Source organism: Protomyctophum bolini, assembly GCF_963924005.1.
Source record: "Protomyctophum bolini genome assembly, chromosome: 2".
Taxonomy (NCBI): domain Eukaryota; kingdom Metazoa; phylum Chordata; class Actinopteri; order Myctophiformes; family Myctophidae; genus Protomyctophum; species Protomyctophum bolini.
The window spans coordinates 42427946-42449350 of NC_137863.1; the positions used below are offsets into that span (position 1 = coordinate 42427946).

General features: G+C 43.0%; 1 protein-coding gene across 2 annotated transcripts in view; it reads right to left on the reverse strand.

The window, feature by feature from the left end:
* Positions 1-15634, reverse strand: part of LOC308324835 (uncharacterized protein) — an 80918-nt gene extending 65284 nt beyond the window's left edge. The window contains exons 1-8 of one of the 2 annotated variants that reach the window (XM_080777144.1): positions 15324-15634; positions 10902-11111; positions 9405-9421; positions 8470-8502; positions 7219-7251; positions 6733-6786; positions 3626-3727; positions 2181-2258 (exon numbers count right to left, since the gene is read on the reverse strand). In XM_080777144.1, the coding sequence (XP_080633270.1) occupies positions 2181-2258; positions 3626-3727; positions 6733-6786; positions 7219-7251; positions 8470-8502; positions 9405-9421; positions 10902-11111; positions 15324-15411 (615 nt within the window). In that variant the 5' untranslated portion in view covers positions 15412-15634. The remainder of the gene's footprint in view (positions 1-2180; positions 2259-3625; positions 3728-6732; positions 6787-7218; positions 7252-8469; positions 8503-9404; positions 9422-10901; positions 11112-15323) is intronic. The other variant, XM_080777145.1, reaches the window with a different exon arrangement.
* Positions 15635-21405: the final 5771 nt, after the last annotated feature.

Sequence of the window (21405 nt, forward strand, 5' to 3'; positions counted from 1 at the left end):
CAAAAGAAAAGCCAGTCTGGTCTTAATTTTGTGTCTGTTGTGTTAGATAGTCATGAATAGACCTTTTATCTCAAAGGGGCGCACAGTTACTTCTGCCTAATCCTCTCTTCTCTGACTGAACATTCATCTGAGATGTGAGAGCTTCTGACTGGAATCACATATCAAAGAAAATGTCCCCTCAACTCCAATGCATCATTAACTCTGCAAGACCAAATTACATTCTGTGAAGGTGATGAGCCAAATCTCTCTCTCTCTCTCTCTCTCTCTCTCTCTCGGCTCTCTCTCGCTCTCCCAACTCTCTTTAACTCTCTCTCACATGCACACACACAAATGGAAAAGAAATGGACATTTAACTGTAACAATGGACAGTGGACTTGTATCAATAAAGTTTCTCAAAAGTCCCATTTCCCCTCATGAACAGATGCTTGTATTTGGCTTGCATGCGACGGGGCTCACACTCCTGGGATTTAAGAAAAATAAAAAGTTGGGAAAAAAAGACATATTCCTTTCAATGTGCTGCTTTTTTTTATAAACATCGCTTTCAGCGTTCTGATTATATTTAAGAAATGTGGGGCGGTAGCCAAAGAAAATGCCAAAACACAGCGGTGCATAGTGCTTCTCTCTCTCCCGGGAAGGGAATGAAAGTCATCTTTTCAGCGGGTGGGTGTGTGGGAGGCTTCCACCGCAATGGGTATACAGTCTTATCAATGGGGCTTTATACACACACACTGTTTATGTGCGTGTGTGTGTTTGGGGATACGTGTATATGTGTTTATAATGCGTGTCTGCACTCTGCACGTGTGCGCTTGTGTGCTTCCAAGCCAGCCTCTCGGTGAGCGTGCTGATTGACTGTCTGGTATGCAGGTGTGTGTGGTGGGGTGGGGGTTATGGGTCTGGAGTGGACATAGTGGGGTGGTTTGTGACTTTGGACTTTTGCGTGCTTCAGACGTCAGTGCAGTCAATATGATGTGTTATTTATATTTCCTCTGCTTCTTTTCCGCCATTGGCCGCGGCGGCGGCGACAGCCAAACCAAATGAACGCCGGCTTCACAGAGAGGGCCCGGCGCTGTGGCTGTGACTCAGAGATGGACGAGGCAGATGGACGACAGCCGAGTGCTGCCTCTTAGGGCCTAAGAGAGCAAAACGCCACGGACTGCTGCAAACCACGGGGGATCTGATATACTCCATTACTCCAAAACCCCCACCCCTCCCCTCTCCTGGTCGTCCCCGACGCCAAGCCGCGGCGGCCGTGTCTAGTCCAAAAAACCAAAAATAGCTCCCAGTGTGCTCCTCAAACCAACAGTCTTGTCATGCCAGCAGGCAGGCAGGCTGGCAGCATAGCGGGGTGGCTTTTTGTGGGTTTGATAGAATAACAAAAAAAAGGTTGACGGCTGTTTCCTCGATTAAAAAAAAAGAAAAAAAGCCACCCCCTCTGCTCTCCACGGGAGGCGTTTGGTGTTTCCATCAGAACCCACTGGCTCTGTGTTTTCTCTTCCTCGACACTAGGAGGCAGAGCCTCCCCCCCCCCCCCTCCCCCCGACAGTGTCTTCCACAAAACCATAAAATCGGAGAAGAAAGGTCAACAAAAAACCAAAGAGCCACGACGGCGTGGGAGCAGCAGATGGAATGAAAACTCCGTATAGCTCGTCGAGACGGATAATATCTCACTGGTGTAATTTGCTCGCTCGTTAATCCCTAGAAGCGAAGCTTGCTCTTCCGTCCTAGTGTTAGGAAAGGTATGCATCTCTCCTTCCCGGAGTGTTGGAAGAAAAAAAAAACAATCACATCTGTCCCATCAGGTCCTCCAGTTTGGCCCATGGATTAAAGCAAAAAAATGTAATCACGACTGAAAACAATGTTGCTGTTGTTTTCTGGAATGAAGATAACTAATAACTGAAAATAGAAGCTATCTATCTACAAGCTTGTAGATAGCCTTCTATGGTATCCAAAATGACCGAAATCGGTCGTTGGTCGAATGAGAACGTTTTAATCCATGAGTTTGGCGTCCAGAGCACTGTGAAAGGAACGGCAGTAGGGGTCCCAGCGGAACACTGTAAAAAGGAACGGCAGTAGGGGTCCCAGCGGAACACTGTAAAAAGGAACGGCAGTAGGGGTCCCAGCGGAACACTGTAAAAAGGAACGGCAGTAGGGTCTCATCATCATGGGTCTCTCTCTCTCACCATTGGTCCTTGCATCACTCCCATCTGCGCGCCGCCGGACTTCTCGTCGAATCCACCCGCCATCTGAGCAGCAAAGTTCTGGAAAGAGAGGAGAAAACGTTATCTATCCGTGGTAAAAAATAATAGTAATGATACCAGCAATAATAATAATAATAATAATAATACTATAGGTCTTTGAGGTTGTTGCATATTTAAGTTAACCCACTAAGACCTTGAAAGCATCTGTGACACCGTCGCTTTTAAGCACTTTTAAGCACGCCGTTATTTGAAACTTTAGCATTTTCATGGAAAATCGTGAAAATGTGTGCAAATCTTTGAATATATATTATTTTGCGGCGAACATTTTTAACTCCAAATACATTTCATTCTAGGGGTCCTTGACATGAAAAGGTTTGAGAGCCACTGACATAGAAACATGGGTTTTTCAGAAAACTGTCAGGATTTAGAATAACCTGGTCTCAATGGGCTAAATACCTCGCAACGACCTCAAATACCTATATTATTATTAACACAGCTGAGGTTTGTCATCTGTGAGACATCTCTCGCATAGTTCATTGAAAGATTAAGGCCTCAGTGTCTTGTGAGGAGAAAATAACGTCATTCTATAACGTTGTTAATAAGGTTGGTTGCCAATTTAGTACGTTTAGTACGTAAGCAAACACAAACAAAGTCGATTCAGACAACATAGAACATCACCAAAACGCGTACTGTACTAAAAATCTTAACTTCCTGTTGATTTTGCCATTTCGATTAGGGACAAAACCCGGACTGGATCCGTGGATCCGTGGATCCGGGTCTTCACATAGTAAAATCAACAGGAAGTTAACATTTTTTATAAAAAAAAAAGGTGATGTATTATCTGAATCAATACTTTTTATACATTTGAGAAATTGAAACGGGCCATTCTGCACAATGACTACTTTTTTTACATTTTGATGTCAATACTTGTGTACTTTTACTCAAGTACATTTTCAATTCCGGACCTTTACTTGAGTATTCTATATCGCAGTATTGATACTTTTACTTAGGTAAGAGAATTGTGAATACTTTTTCCACCACTGACTGTTTGTCAACAGTAAAACAGGGCAGATAGAGGAGGTATGTGAACTGGTTGCATCTCTCTCTCTCTCTCTCTCTCCTTCACAAAGGCCCTTCTTGTCTTCCCCTCCCCTCCCCACCTCCTCTCTCCTTTTCTCTCACAAAGAATGAGAAGCATTCTATCTATTCTTCACCGCGTTGTCTTTCTGAACCCCCCCCCCTCCCAGCGCCGGCGCAATTCCTTCCCATCTTGTGTGCTCTCATTTTTCTGACATTTCGTCTCGCTCCCGTCGGTCCAGTCAATTTTAGAATCTGATCTCAGGTCAGAATGGAAAACTGTCAGGATGTCAGAAGACATTTTTTTTAGAATCTGATCTCAGGTCAGAATGGGATATAGGATTACTTACTCCTCCAAGGCCAGGGGGTCCGTTGGGTCCTGGCGGTCCAGGGGGGCCGGGGTTTCCGGGGGTGCCAGGCTCGCCATCTCGGCCACGAGGTCCATGTCCTCCCTGGGAGAGAGAGAGAGAGAGAGAGAGAGAGAGAGAGAGAGAGAGAGAGAGGACACGTTTGTTTGTTAGAAACATGATGATCAGCTGCATTCATCCAGCCAGAGTGAAACAATCCCATTTTGTTTGTTGTTGTTTTGTTGTACATAATGGCCTGACTGTGAGGTTCCAATTAATTGGTGCTCAATTAGATCACATTTGTGACTTTATTATGTGAACACAAAGTTTAGAACTGTCATAGCTATAAAGAATACCTGAACAATTTAAATACCAAGTAAATTACTGGGTTGCCTATATTTATGGAGTTGTTTTATCTGTTTTTTGCTTATTATTGCTTAGCTGCATAGCCTAACTCCCCCCCCCCACCCCTTTTTAAATTAATATACACTACAATTTCTTAGCTACACTGAGACACATGTTGAATAAACAAGGAACAAGATTAAAATGAAAACAAACACTAAAAAAAGTAACTAAAACAACTCACTTCCTTAATGTAACTCCATTTGAACAAATCTGAATGAGATTTGAACTCAATTTGAATAAAGCATTCTATCATTGCATCGCCGTATCATCGCCGGCAGACACTTCCACCCTGTCTGACAGATACTAAACCACTACACTGTAACTGGCAGGTACTGTGACAAGGTTCCTAATACCCAAATGAACGCTGTCCAAAACAACGCTGGCCTTCTACACCGGTGAGCTTGGCGAGGCCTCGCACCTGACCTGCTAGCGTCATGATGATGAGTGCTGTTGATTCTTTTGAACCCCAACTACATTTTTGAGGTTTTGGATAACTTTTTTTCCAACGCTATAGACTAGAGCACCGAAGTCTGACGTCAATGTCGGTAGAGGGCGCAAATCCACGGGTTCATGTACTTTTTATTTGCATTGTAATCCCCATAGGGGGATTTTATATCGCCTCATAGTACTGTGTCTGGAAAATAAACATGTCATCCCGGCCATTTCACTCATATGGATATGAAGAATCAACTGACGGAGAGAAACGCTAATGTTGCTGCTACTAATTAGTTAAATTTTCGCTAGAAACAGAATCATATATGAGTGACTGACTGTCGCAAACGATACAGACACCTCCCTCCCTGACAATAACGCAGAGACAGCTTGTTTATTTTTGGACCACAATGCTTATATGAGACGATTTTAAGATGACACCATGTTATTCTCCATAGAGAACCAGGGGATGAGCGAGTGACTTCAGGACTTGGGCGCTCTATTGAACACCGGTACCCTTCACATCTGTTTCCAATGAAAAAGTGCTTAGATGAAAACCTCCCAACTCCATTGGATCCTCAAACGATCTAACTAACCCGTTCAGCTATCTTTTTTCTTCTTTTTTTCATACATCAGTGCTATTGAACACTCTTATCTTCTCTTATCTTCTCTTAAAATTATAAAACCAATGAAAAGTATTAAAAAGCGGCTGGATCTTTTCTTTTTTTCCTGAAAAATGTTGGAGTTAGATGGAGAGAAAGACTTTGTTGACTGGTATTCCCAGTCTGGGCTCAATAATGTTCCCTCTACACCAAAACCAAATGTCTTCTCCGAAAAACAGCCTACAAGCTCACAACGAGCTTTATTTTGCCAAATATTTACGTATTATTGCGTGCCCAGAATAGGAAGGCTGCATGGGTTCATGTGGTTAACTTATCGTAACATTTATGAGTGGAAGTATTGAAACGATATGGGCTCCACGCATAATGACTTCGAGGGAGACAGCACCTGCTGGTGATTGCTCGTGCCAAATCAGATAAGAACTGGCACATGCTGCACAATCAGTGGCTTAATGACGACATATCACTGTGGAACACAGCAGAAATAACAGCCTTATGAGTATTATTCAGGAGGATTTTTGTTTTGTTTTGCTGTGATGCAGAGATTGAAATAGTATCAACCTTCTGTATATCACTAAAGTAACAACTTGGGAGCTCTATTTTCACGCACCTAAGGTCCTCGCAGACTGGGCGTGTGTTTTTTGGGGGGGAAAACGTCGAGAAAACACTGCTAAGAATCCCGAAAGACTCAGCAGTGTGCAGGGACCTTTACTGTGTAGTGTACCTTTACTGTGTTCGATAGCATATCCATGCTGTTGAATTGTAACACAAAAGCCATTGTGCTTGGTCTTAAAATGTTGCAATAACAGCATCCTGTTTCAACTGTAAGGTCAAACTGAAACCCCAAACTCATGACCTCAGTTGTCCTCAAGAATGGCGAGAATTCCCATCACAACGGTTACTGCCGCTCAGCTACATACCTTCCGTCTTTTACACGACTCATTACACCTTATATAATGTCTGAAAGCGCTTCCATTTTTGCTAACAACAGATACAAATCGTCCCTTTAAGACGACAAACAGCCCCTTCTTAGGAACACCCCTGCAGACTTTTCCCAACAAATTCCCAGCGACTCCCGACGATAAAAACGTCCCATTAAAATTCCTACACTAATGCCTTACTAAATGCAACCTCGACGCGCCAAACCTGGAGGAAATCAATTCACCTTTGGCAGCTGGAACATACTTAAAAACATGGCCTTTGGCCCGCAGCCACCATCGCATACAGATAACAAGCGTTGTGTGTGTTATATTAATGCACGGATCAAAGTCGCGGCGGCTTCAAACCAGCAGCAGCAGCAACACTGATTTCCCACCCTGGTGCACACGAGGCCTCTGTGACAGCCAGGGGTTTACATTATGAGTCTCCGATGGCCCCCACATCTGTTAAACAAACCCAGCCCCTTTAGCAGACCACACAGACTAATGGAAATGGCACATGACTGCATGCATGCATGGGCCCCTCTGTGAGCCTTTTTGTCAGTGAATGGCTGATATTCTGTAGATCTGCAGTGAGCGAGCAGCTGCTAAACCACCACACCCCCCCCCCCCCTCCTCCTCCTCCTCCTCTTCCCTCCCTCTATCAGTTACAATAATAGCTTGTTTAGCATCTTCAGAGGAAATGATTTACGTGGGTTTTTTTTTTTAAACGTACCTTCTCGCCACTGTCTCCTCTTGGCCCGCGGTGTCCCTGTTCTCCTGGTGGGCCCTGGATGTAGGAGAGAGACAGGAGTCAGTATAACTGCAGGTCGATATAGCCCAGTGGCTCCCAGAACACTGAGTCCGGGACCCATTATGTGTGGGTCGCGGACCCATTGTTATGGGTCCCCTTCGTTTTTACTTCCTACATTTGTTTTTTTTTAACTATTATTATTTCAAACGATCTTCATAAAACATTCCCAAAAAAAGCAAAGTTTCTCATGAATTTGGTTTGGGAACCACTGCTTATAGCCTATTTTAATAGTGTGCAAAATGCAACTATATGACGTTCATGATGGCCTACGGTCAGAGACGCTAATTATCGAAGTATTGATAATAGATTCATGAATAACATACACTCCATTTAGCTTACTTAGAGTTGTACGCTATAGCTCCTTCTACTAAATTTGCTGATTGATAACGCAAAATAAGCAATGCATACCATTGGTCCGCCTGGTCCTCTTGGTCCTACAACCTGTATGCACAGAAGGAAGACAGTATAAGTATTGTGTATAAAGATTGTGTTACATATGCTGTATAGGTTATTTTTCATTATGCATGCATGAGATTGTAACTTCAATTAAATCATTAAAAGGCTGCCAAGTAAGACAATGTACAGTAGATAGATATAAGTGAACCATTTAAGGTTTAGCTTTGAAGAACTCAAGCTAAAGGTATAGCAAGATTCAGCATACATTATTTTCTCTATAGTAGGGCTGTAAGTAGCCTAGCAACTAGTCGACTATTCAAGTAGTCGACTAGTAAATCAACTAGTTGACCTCGTTGCTACTAGTTGATATGGGAAAAAAGCTTCTTTTTTTTGTAGGCCTCAAGATCAGCTAGAATGCTAGAGTTTTTTTACTTAATAGGTAGTTAAACAACTTGACTAGTAGTCAACTAGTACAATTCACTAGAAGTGAAAGCCCTACCCTATAGCAGATTGTACACATACAGGGGAAAGTAACAAATGTGGACGATTTTGTTATATTATAACCTTTTTTCCATTTGCACTGACTTGTTGGTTGCTAATCTCTTCCGGCAAAGCATTATCATAACAAAGGCACAATAAACAATGCCTGCTTATTTCCTGCCATGGAGCCCTGAGAGGGGCAAAGTGTTTCCATGTGCAGCGTGGCACTGGTGTGGAGGTCTCTCTCTCTCTCTCTCTCTCTCTCCCTCCCTCCCTGTCTTAAGGCCTTTATGGAGGGAGTGTATAGGGTCTTATTGTGGTTGGCTGTCTGCCTGTAGAGTGGGCTAACAGGGCTAATGGACTGAAGTCCTTAAACCCTACCCCCTTACCTAAATCTAAATGTCTCCAATTCTATCTCTCTCTCTCTCTCTATTTTTATCCCCTCTCTGACCAATTAATAAAAACCGAAACCTGCACACTCATCCACATCGCATGGGGTATTATGCAACCTGCATTACTTGCACTGCGCTCTCATTGTGTCACTAACAATCAGCTCACAATAGGCTAAGTGTTTGTGGTGATGCTGGATTGCTTTTTTTTGTGGGTGAATCCCCTTCTCTCTCACTGCATGGTTGTGTTTAAACCTCAAAGTCAGACAAATACGGTCTCCATGTGAAACCGAGCAAGTGGAATCAACTAAACTCTTGTCACACTTGCAGCAATGGATGAAAGGAAGGAAAGACAAACAGAGAATAAACGATTTACTGAAGGTTGTTAACTTACATCAGTAATGTCTCCTGGTTCGCCCTTCTGACCCTGGTAGTGGAAACCACGCAGCAATTAGCATTAGACAGGAACACAACCTGATATTCATGGGCTTATCCACATCACCGTGCCCATAACCAGTGGTGGAAAGTAACAAAGTACATTTACTTAAGTACTGTGGACTTCCAATTTACAATACTTCTACTCCACTAATAGAGGCAAATATTGTACTTTTACTCCACTACATGTATTTGAAAACTATAGTTACTAGTACTACTACTTTGATTATTATTACAAAGCGTACATTAATCACTTCAGCACTACATACATTTCGGCCATTTCAAAATAGCCGATCTACAAGCTCACAATATGTCGCGATGCGACACATTGTGAGCTTGTAGATCTGCTATTTTTTTTTTTTTTTACTTGCATAGTGAGTACTTGTACTTTTTAAAGTACCCTTTAAGTACATTTTGATGCCAGTTATTTTATACTATATAAGTACTTTTTGAATTCCTGACTTTTACTTGTAATGGTAGTTCTCAATTGCCGTATTGATGCTTTTACTTAAGTAAAACAAAGTGAGTACTTTTTCCACCACTGCCCATAACTAATATTTTCATGGACATTATGAACGTTCCCAGAGAACAACTAAACAGAGAACATTCAGTATTGCCAGACACACTTGGTGTGGCGTGGCAAATATGGCACACACAGTGAGGTAGGAAATAGCTATTATCTGTCAGACAAAGGTCTCTAACATCAAAGTATGAGCTAAATCCATAAACTGCAGGGCTACTACGTTCCAGCACAGTCTGGGACAGATATAGATGTAATTGTAGGTACTGGGGACATGCATTTGTACACACACACACACACGCACACGCACACACACACACACACACACACACACACACACACACACACACACACAATATCCCACAGTGTCTCACCTTAGCTCCAGGTGTTCCTGTTATGTGGTAGAGAGGAGTAGAGGGGGTTAGATGATAAGTTAGCAACGACACTGCATAACAACAATCCACTAGGTTTGACATCCTTTTCAAGTTCATTCGTAGAATGTCACTTGTCAATACACAGATGACACTAAGCTAAAGACCGCCACCGAATCCCAGTACGCTGAAGACCACCACCACCACCAAATACCAATAGAGACACCCAGAGAGCCCATCAGGACTGAAGTGTTGGTTGAGGTACCATCTTAAAGCCTGAGTTATAGCTGGTTTGCTCAGTCTGTCTTGCGCAGAAAATGGCCCAATCTGTAAGCTCAGCTGTACAGTATATGGTTATAGCTATTTTCTGTGCAAGACACCAGCGCACAACTACAGTAAGTATGCATTATAGGCATGAGAGCTCAGAGCGAAGCAAAGCAAAGGAGAAGCAGATAAGACTGGATGATGATAAGCAAGGAAGTTACTCTTTCTGAACATCCAAAGCTGATAAAAGCCTAGACTGAGTTTTTCAGAGGCATTCTAAAGTACTTTGTTGTTGTCCAAATGAAAGTCAAATAGGCTATAAAAAGTATAAATATGACACTTCTAGAAAACTCAGCTCTCAGCTTGTTCATCTGGGACGCACCAATCCCAGAACAATGTTAGATATCATATAATTAATAATAACTATATAATAATAACTGGTCTGGAAGCTTTAACACTATTATTTTTTAGTTGGTTGATAGCTTAGAATGGACATTTAGTTAATTAAGCACTTGATATGGCATTGCATGATTAGAAAATAGATAAATAGAGCATTTCAACAAAGCTTTTGTATCAAATGGCATGTTTGTTCAGACAATGACACTTCTGATTTCAATGATGTGCCTCAGATGTTTTTCTTTTTCTTCCTGCAGCCATGAACAGAGCTGTGTAAACACTGGACAAATCCATAATGTTGACTCATTGCAGCCAGGTGCCCTTTAGTTGCATCCCTGAACATTCTCCAAAGATAGCAGATCTAAAAGCTCACACGCTTCCAAATCTCCCTCATATTTATTCCTCTTTCAAATCGGATTTGCAGAAATTGAGTAGAATAGTACGTTTCTAGACGCTGTCTGCTTGAGTGAGGAATTTCCATAATGACTTCCATATGTTTCTCTGATACCAAAGAGCAGACGACAGCATTGAACCAAGCTGGGGCTCAAGGTGAGCCATGCTATGGGAATAACAACAGAGGCAGCATTTCACTGAAATCTTGTCAGAAGTGTCATTGTTGATTGTTTGTTTTGAATCGTCATTTTGTTTGTTTGGGGGACAGTCAGGAGGACAGTATTCAAACCAAAGGATATAAAATAGTGCCTGCATGGCAAAAAAGCCTTTGATCAACACGTCCCCCCTCTTCCCAAATTCCGCCCAAAGCAAACAAAACGGGATTCCAGTGTTTTTTTGCACACGGTAATTTATTTATGAGAGGTGTATAAATAAATAAATTACGACCACTGGTCAGGGCCGGCTCAGCTGCACAGATGGGACAACACTCTCCGAATGGGATCTCGGGCTTGGAGCAGTCTTTCAGCTCCTCGCAGATAATTTCGTCGCACAGGACGGTTCCCGTGTCGCACACGCAGATGCGACAGGGCTCCGGCTTCCACACGTCCTTGTCACTGTAGCGGTGTCCATCCTGAGCACAGCTAAATACGTCCTCCTCTGTGTGTGCGTATAGAGACCATAGCAAGGTACGCGCACGCACACACACACGGAGAGAGGCACAGGCAGGAAGTTTGTGGGAGGGGAGGGAAAAAGAAACGGGATCATATTATGCATCAGGTTTTAATAGTGCTGTGCAAACCACAGTGCTGCACACACAGTAAAATCGTCAGTGATAATTGTACTCTGGAGAGTGTGCAAAAACGGTAACCAAATTGGTTACATGTGTACCTTCTCTGAGACGCACACATCACTTAGCAATGAGTGAATGAGGATTGCACTGTGTGTCTGTGTTTCTCATTAACACCAGCAGGTGAAGAAAGCACTTTCAACTGTTCTCAAGAATGATGAACAATCATTCTTGAAAACAGTTGAAAGTGCTTTCTTCACCTGCTGGGGCCATGTTGCACATGATCAGCCAGTATAATATTAATACGAGAATACGTAAACGATACAAAATAAATGTAAGATAATGATGAGTGGGGGAAACATGAATGTTGGTGATACAATAAGCATACATGGTCACAAATACGGTACAACCCTCTCATAGCAAACATCATTTCTATAAATAACCAATAGCTGAACACTGCCATTTGGGGAACCAACGGTAGACACAGGTCATCAAACACATATGAGCACTTGCAACTTCCTCAGCCGCCACAGGGTGGCAGCGCAACCACTCTGAAGTCCAGCAGCACTTGTGGAACAGCCTACAACAGCAGCACACTGACTGAGAGAATGACAAACTTTCTGATATATGACTTCACAGGAGCGATTGCGGACCACGTGCCCAAACTTCTCCCCCCTCTAATTGCACTCCAAAGGTAAATATAGGCCTCGTTTACACTGTGAAGACGCCCTAAATTACTGCACGCGAAACACAGACATTTGCATTCATTGGCTGGGGGAGAGAGAGGGGGGGAAAAGTGTTGGCACGGTTTTTATCTGACCACAGCGTAGCCCCGGAGGGCATAATGGAATGTGATGGAAGTGGGCCATGCATCCGCACAGGTATACACTTAAGCAACCATAGACCTACTGTACTGTACTGTACATGCTTGGGCCTTTACACTACACGTCAGTGTGAACACATTGGACATCAGAGGCACACACATTCCAGATCACTTTCCTGTCCCAAGCTTATTCCATGGTCAACATGAGGCCACACATAAAATGCTCTCATTGCGAGCATTGAACCTTCAAGGTGGGACGGTCCGCGGTCGGTGTGCCAGGGGGCCGTTCGGCCGGCCGAACGAAGGCAGTTAAGTACAGTAGTTATATTTATCGGCGAGGCCTGCTTAGGTCCAGGACAGGTAACCCAACAGACCTGCAGTAGCCATGAATGAGGTCTTTCTGGAAAGGGGACAGAGCAGGCAATTCACAAACCATTGCCTTGTACAAATACGGGGCACTTTTTAACCCCCACCTGGAAGCCATTGCTGTGTCAAGATGCCAGTTCAAACATGTCAGAGAAGGGGGAGAATGGACAGCTTTCATGCACATGACTTGCTTTTTTTGGGGGGTGGCGATATTTTTGTTTCATATACAGTAGGTGCTGCCGGTACAGTTTACGCTACACGTGGACCTACAGATCTGGTCTGTTGTCTGTTCAACAGACCAGATCCTTCCAGATCAAAACCGGAAGAGTCTTTCCGAGATGAAATATCCTGACAGACTAATGGTCGAGTCGTCCTGTGACGGTTCGCTAAAACCGCCCTCTGAAGATAATCTGCAGCGGCGCAGTTCCTCCGTGTGTGTTGGCAGCCGTACAGTTTGCCGCAGGAGGAAAATGGAGGATGAGAGTGGTAAAGTGAACCCAGGTGTGTGCGCGCTGGGGATATTGCAGTCAACCCTGCATCATGGCTCCCAGCTGAAGAAGGCAGCTGCCACGCAAGAGCATTTAGTATAACTCAAAGGACCGGGGCCCTTTACGGTGCTCGTCTCCCCCAACAACTGTTACACCCATTTTTTACACTCTCACATTTAAATGAACACTCGGGATTTTACAGCATAGCTAACTAAGCCCTCTGGCCAGCCTTGCGTCTGTGGATGGTCGGTCAGTCGGCCTGGGGGCCGACAGATAAAGAAGTGACCCCTGTCCTCTGTGAGTGTCTGGGTGTTGAGTGGCTGTTTGATGCCCTTTGAGCCTGCAAGGCTGGGGTCACATCCAGGCTCTCTAGACCCAGAAAATATTTCAGCCTGTGGCCGTTAGTCCCCAAGAAAGCAGGACTTGCATTATGTCCAGGGGCCTAAAACAACTCCGAAAAGAGTAACCTGAGACTTAAAAATGGCTTGTTTTTTTTTCTTGCCTTGGCTTGAAGGCCCCCCCTCTCTTTCTCTTCATTATTTCCTCTTTTGAGCTACCACTACTTCTTTACTCTTTTAATTTGAGTTTTGGTATGCGTGACCTATCGTATAATCAAAAGAATGTGCTTTTCAGAATTGTAATAATAAATAAACCCCTTTTTAAAAGTTTTTTTCCCCTTTTTTTTCGTCCTTGATCTCCCTTTCCTCCTACTGTCTCTCTCTTGCACTCCTTTTAGCGCTCTCTCTCTCTCTCTCTCTCTCTGTCACAGACTCTGCATAATCTATAAAGCAGATGGAAATGGAAACTCTAAAAATCATATGGAATATTATTCCTGGGCCAGGTCTACTCACATACCTTCATTCTCAACTGTCTCCGTGGGATACTGCACTTTAATCAGTGAAATGTGAATCACATTCCAATTTAGCTGACAAGTTTGCAATAGCTCATCTATATAAGACTGGGAATAGACAATGGGTAGCAGCACGGCAGGATTCAGATAATTGCAATAATTAGCCGGGTCGTATTATCATCACGCTGAGAGAATATAAACAAAATAGCTGTATAGCTTTTCTTTTGAGGGATATTATGGACAGTATATAGGCAATCATTCTGCTTCAGCAAGCCTGGATTCGCCTTGATGCCCTCTGACAGCAGTGGAATGTTAAAGCCTTTCACTGAAGAAGGCCCTGAGCAGCCTGACCAGCTCCATCCCCCTCAGCCCAGGAGCTCTGTCCTCAGCCACTTGAACCCTATAGCGCCCCCTACGCTGGGGGCCACATTCACCCAAAATAGTATAGTATAGCAGCACTGTAGCAGTGACAGTACAATTTACAAACTAGCAGTGCTTCTACTGTAGTTGTAGATCTATGGTGTAGAAGGAAACAGTATGTCTACAGAGCCAACTCAGGGTCTGTTTCACTAAAGTATAGGTTTAAGTGGTTAAAAAGCTAGGGGACCAGCAAGCCAAAGTGTATAGTAGACCTGGGGAAAAAGCATACTGGGGATACTTTTATTTGCCTTTCAATGGTGTAAGAGAATAATTCACCAATGATCTATATCTATTGCTCTGCTGCATGCTTCCCTGCAGTTAAACTTGTTGTTCAGAAGTCTTAATTCCATTGTTAAAGAAAAAGACAGGCCCATTACGCAGGGGTAGTCCTACTTTTAGGACATTCAGAGAACGCATGATGCGAAGCAGACCGTTTTTTCGTCCATAAATATCGAGAACTTTTCTAAAAGTCACATCTCCCAGCTGTAGCTCCAACTCCAAAGCGCCCGCAGGTGTCCGTGAGGGGAGGAGAGGGGAGGGGGGAGGTGAGGGGGCTGCTGCGCCGAGAAGAGCTGAAGCTTTGGATCAGTATCCCCAAGCAAGTGCTCTAACGCAAAACTAGACCTTAATATCGTATTTAATAATAATACAAATACAATAAAATAAACTATGTTAACGGTTCCAACAAACGACTTCACTTTTGTGCGCGTTAAATATGCGCCGAAGAAGTTCCTCATGCAGTCGCTCTTCCATCACCATTACGCGTTGCAGCATTCCACATATTTGGTTTCTCTGGCTTCCTAAACGCCTTGCAGGCCAATACCAACTCCTTCAAAACGACAACAGTCAATCGTACACTTTTCCAATGACCGGCTTAACGAAATAACAACTGAATTGGTCAGTCAGTGCGTAACGGTGCAAGAACGACTATGCCAATGCAAAGTAGCCTACAGGTGTTCTCCATGATCGTAATGCACTGCACACTGTCCACACAGGCTACTTGCATTGATTTGTAGAACGACTCGTTCACTGCTATGACTCTTGGCATGCAAGTTTCTGTCATATTAACACGTGTTAAGAAGATATAGCCTAACCAAACATGTTTTAAAACTGAAAGTAAATAAAACTGACTTACCGTCATCTTGACATCTGACTAGGGATAATAGTACGACTTGGCTTGCTACAAGTAGCAGTACAGTCCTCGAATCCACAAAGCTGAACATGTCTAAATATTAGACATGCAGGACCTTTGGGGGGAGAAAAAGAAAGGGAAGCTGGAGGCTTCTCTCAGTATTGAGTGTGGTTGTGTCCCCAGTTACAAAGCCGAACCATTCAACATTCAACCTTTCCAAGAGGAACGTGTTGGAATCCAGCGGAGCGCACCGACCGTCCCAGACAGAGTCAGGTACTGTAGTTTTTATGTCCCCGTTGCCTTCAATGAATCTTCGTATATTCCCAAATATCGGTCCAGCCCCCTTTTACCCCCTGTCAAGCTGAAATCTGAGTCCCGTTTCCCTCCCAGGCTCCCAGGTTTGCATTATCCCGGTCCCAGACCACTCCTTCCCCCCATGGGTGCTGCTGCCGCTGCTACTGAAAAGAAGGGGGGTACCTAAAAAGTGAAACTTTCCCCCCTCCTCTCAAACTTAGCGACCCTCCCCCTCGTACTAAGCCTGTCTCTCCAGCATTGTTAAGCAAGGCTAAGCAGTCTTCTTAGCAGTCGTGGGAAAAGTACTCACATTTGCTACTTTAAGTAAAATTATTTACTGTCTGGCGTCTGTATTAATATTCTGCTACAAGTGAAAAGTCCAGACTTCAAAATGTACTTAAAGTAAAAGTAAAAAAGTATTATTAGCCTACTATTAAAATGTACTTATGGTACCAAAAGTAGCAAGTATACGCAGAATGTCCCATTTAAAAACATTTCAAATGTATACAACGTATAAAAATCATTTGAAAATAGCAGATCTGGCCCGGGCCAGGCCTAGTGTTCGGGCACCTATATTGCTGGTAATCAGTATGGCGTGTCGCAGGTTCGAGGCCCGATCCCGACGACCTTTGCTACAAGTCTTCCCCCCATCTCTCTCCCGTTTCCTGTCAAGCTACTGTATATCTATCAATAAAGGCAAAAAAGCCCCCCCCCCCTCTTTTATATATATATATATATATAGCAGCCAAACGGAACCAAAAAGACCCTAACGGATCCATTTGGTTCCATGCATTTGTAAACACTCAGAGTTAAATGAACATTGATTTCACGATATAAATTGGGGTCCCAGATATATTAAAAAAAATACTATTAAATGGGGGCCCGTAGCCTAATGCATGTCAAACTCCTTGAAATAAAAATGGATGAGAATCACTGAAAGATCCGTAAAAATCTTCTCAAAAGTTATGTCCCTGCAGGCATATCTTTTCTAATTGGGGTCCGCAGGCTAATAACTGTCAATTTGAGGGGTTATTGCATTCATATCATTATATGTTCACGTGTGCAATAGTCATGTGCAATAGTAGGCTGTTTTGAGTGGCGCTATAGCCCCTCCTATGACCAGCTTTCCGGGTTTTGTGCGAAGACAAACTTGTGATTGGCTGAGCAAGGAATGTGATATGAGCGACCCTCACTTCACACGAGTGTGATTCTTTTTAAGGGACTGGAATCATTAGGATGTAGCTAGCTTACAAAGAGAGTTAATTAAGACAGGGTAACGCGACCTCACCTGGTTTTCTGTGGTGGAAAAAGTATACTCACGTTTTGTTTACTTTGAAAATAGTGGCTTTACACCACTGTTGGTCTGGACAGTGACAGGGTGGCACCCTCCTGGCTCCTAAGATAAGATAAGAAGTTTAGTCCCCTCGTTTAGACAAATAAAGCAAAGATTGTAAACCTGGGCAGTGGTGAAGTACTGTACTTAAGTACAATCTTGAGGTATTTATTCTTCACTGGATTATTTCCAATTTCCAATACTTTTACTACTTTTTCTACTACATCTCGGATCCAAATGTACTTTTATCTCCACGACATTTATTTGAAGACTTTTAGTACCAGTTACTTTGTAGATTTTGATTATTATTATTACAACACATAAACAACTTCAGCCCGATATACATTTTGGCCATTTGAAAACAGCAGATCTACAAAACTCACAATGCTGGTATTATCAACAGATTTACTTTCTACTTTTGGTACTTGGACGTATTGACGTATTGATACTATTATTACCTACGTTTAAATGTGAGTCCGTTTTCCAACACTGATCATCGGAATCGTCATCACCACAAGAGGCTAAAGGACAGACATTGATGTTTTACAAAAAGTGAGCCATTTACTAGTTCCAGCCTCATATTTCTTATCGATATTAGGGATCATGTAAGGACATCTTTCGACAAGCCCCTCACAAAGTTTATATAGGAGGGTTTAGTGTCCCGTTGCCCTCATGAAGAAGTGCATTACATTAGTTTTTGTTTTGTGAACGGACACATTTTCTCAGTTCTACAAAACTTCTGCTCTTAATTCACAGTACACGGTGCTCTGCAGTCAAGGATGTGTCACATCTGTTTTCACGTTAATGTTAAATACAATCAAGTCCTCCTCATGCCTCTGTTTACACACACACACACACACACACACACACACACACACACACACACGCACACACAATCAAAGGTCTAATACCAACTAACCCAACCTAAAGAGCTAAGCTCATGTGTTAAATGTATGTATGAAATCATAATAAAAGTACTATAAAGACACTGAGTTATGTTATTTTAGATTGCGAAAGGCCGGAGATCTGAGTAAATACGTTGACCCTGTGTGAAGTTGTTCCCCTTCCGGAGGGGTTAGATAGCGCGAATGTTATCAATTAACAAAGAAATCGTAGCAAGCTATAAATCTGGACACACACACACACACACACACACACACACACACACACACACACACACACACACACACACACACACACACACACACACACACACACACACACACACACACACACACACACACACACACACACACACACACACACACACAAATAATACAGTGATAAGTCATTGTGATGGTCTTAACCACATGAACCCTAGCTGCATGCCTATTCCGGGCACGTCATAATAGGCTGGAAGGATGAACATATAAGCAGAAAGGAAGCTTCTATTCTCCTTTTTACAAACTTTTACTTGAACGTTCTTGCACGAGGAAGGGTCAGATCTCTCTAGGTTCACACAGAGGTGCTGTCTGTGGTTGTTACGACAATGTATTGAAACCTCTGGCGCTTCCCGGGGGGGCAGTGATGAATACGTCACCATCCGTCATCACAGCACTGGGGGCCAATGTTACATTTTAGTTGTAATTTCTATTAAAACTTTCTCTTCAGCTTTAATACATGTTCTACTGTACATCATATACGGTGCGGGGTGTTTTCAGCGAGCCCACACAGTTTCTGCAGGAACTGCTTTTCTATAGTTGCTGCTACTATTATGTCCTCATTAGACCTCAGAACCAAACCCATGATCAGTACTACTGAGAGGGTGTTCTGGTAGCTGTCCGGCCCTATACGCTGTCACATGTGTGGCCAAGCGCTGCATCACAAAATGACAAAGTAAGTGCTCATGGCCCGGGGACAAGCCGGTGACGACTGACGAGCCATCTGAAAGTCCTATAGCCAGCTTGTGTGACTATATATAAATGGCAGAGGGGACAGTTTGCCGTGAGCTCTTCACTCCTGTGCAGGTTGTGGAACTTTGAACTTTGACCCCCTAACACTTTATTGGAAACGTGAGAGCAGCTGGTGCACCTTGAGATGTCGTCCGTCCCCTGACCTGCTGTGACCATTTGGCAGTGGTGGAAAGTAGCCAAGTACATTTACTGTATAGTGTTACTGATACTATCGGTACTTTACGTGGGTAATTCTACTCTACTACGTCTCAAATCTCTCAGATTTGACAGCTTTAGCTACTCGTTATTTTGTAGATTAAGTAGTGTCACAGCTTGTAGATCTGCGTTTTCTTATACATTGGGAAATGGGTTGGAAAAAACTTGAAATGAGACATTCTGCATGAATAGTACTTTCTACTTTAAGTACATTTCGATACCAATACCTTTGTACTTTTACTCAAGTGCATTTTGAATTCCAGACTTTTATTGTATCAGCGTATTTCTAAATTGCAGTATTGATACTTTTGATTCAGGTGCCAAATGCGAGTACTTTTTCCCACCACTGCCATTTGGTGGGGCATATGTTTCTAGGATTTGGTTTTAATGATCATTTGTGAGTCGAATGGAACACCTTCCAGCTGAGAGGATCTCCTTTCAGATGACAGATAGTTTCACGTGGCCTGCCATGCAGTACATGTCTTGTTGTAGCACATTTAGAGAGCATTTTATTTGATCTAGGTTAGCTTCTTTTCATTTGCTTATGCACTAGTTTGTATGCTTGCTGTGCACAATTCGCCCCTCAAAGTTAGGTTTTAATTTTGTATTTGCTCCTCCAAGTTTACTTACAAAATGAAGTTATAATTAGGAATATTTTCAGCTGATTTGCGTGGTCAGCACTGAACACAGAGCACATGCATATAACTAACAGTAGGACAGTTCTAATTGTTTTTCTTTTGTGATCGTGTACGTGGCTTGTTCGTAAACCCTGCAGTCGATGGATCAAAGCTCCTGGATTGCCAGCCTAGCAATTATCTATTCATAGACTGCAAGCTAAAAAGCGAACGTAGTTTCTCATTTACTTCAGGCTGCCACAACTGTCAGTCTAGGTACACGAGCCAGCACTTGTAGACCAACATTTTGAGCAGTTGTAACACTATATTACTTGTAGCCAGTCAAGTGCATACTTTATGACAAAGAAGTGTGCAGTCCCTTCCAAGGAAGGTCTTATTCTTCATATTTCTGAATACTCGAATACTATGTTCAAGTTTTATGTACAGTAAGTATGTGAGATATGAGAGCAGTTATTTTGTTGCTCATAGAGGACATTATGTGTTATTTCAGCAATGATCCCACAGATCCCTTTGAAGAAAGACATTGCTTTGAAGCCCACTTCCTGGGAAACGACACCATTCAAACACGGGCGGGTTATGAGAAAGAAAATGTTTTGTATTCCTACTCTGAACTTTTGTGTTCATCTGTCTCTGTGTGCAGGGCACATGACCATGATCCATGCATGGATGTAATGAGAACCTGTGTGGATACATGCATATGCGATGTGGCGCATGCTGAGCTTAATTGGCTATTTGTCATCTGTCACCGCCACATTTCTTTGTGTAGTGACGTTTGGCTCCTCACAATCCACTTCCTCCCGGGTGCTTCCGTGTTAATTCCTATTAGCAGAATCTGTCTTGAGAAATTAGCGTGTGTGTGTGTGTGTGTGTGTGTGTGTGTGTGTGTGCGCGCGCGTGCGTGCGTGTGTGTTTGTGTGCGCATGGATATAATTTGCACGCTCAATTGTTTTAAAGGTCTAGTGCAATGGCTTTTTCGGTCATTTCATTTTGAGGTTTCAGTCTGAAACAGAAGGCTGTACATTTCTGATTCTGAACCAGAGCGTTGCATACCTTCAGACTATAGGACCTTTGAATCTCACTCCAGCGCGGCTATTTGTTTCCGACAGATAGGCAGCTACAAGCTTCTTTGCTACTTCGTGTCTTATTTCTAAACCTATACGATATGTTTTCAGATACATATTTTAGCGTGCCGATTAAGTTTAAAATGAGTAATACACTGATTGAAGAACTGAGTAGTTCTGTAATCAAAATCAGCTGTGCTTGGAGGAGGAACGTGCAGACAGTGCAGCAATGGGACCGGCCCCGCGGGTCATCATCACGCAGCACGTTTTCGTTCAAAGGAAACTAATTCAAATTAGATTTTTATGATCCTTTTGATATAGGAGAAGACGGGAGACACGCACATGCACTGCCAGTCGCTGGTTCAAGAGCTTTTATTAAGTAAATAGCAGTCTTGCCTTTAGGAAGGTCGCAAGACCGAAATCTTGTCTACTGCCTTGTCGCCAACGCACCTGCTCCAAAGTGAACCGGGTGTGCAGAAGTCTTCTCTTCTTGATCTAAAAAAATAGACAAAAATGGAAATGTTCTATTGTTAGGTATATGGCCATATATGATGACCACGGATTATGCTCTAAAAGTGTGAAAAACGTATTTCTTTTCACCATTTCACTAGACCTTTAAATACACACAGTACACTGTTGCTCACCAATAATCGG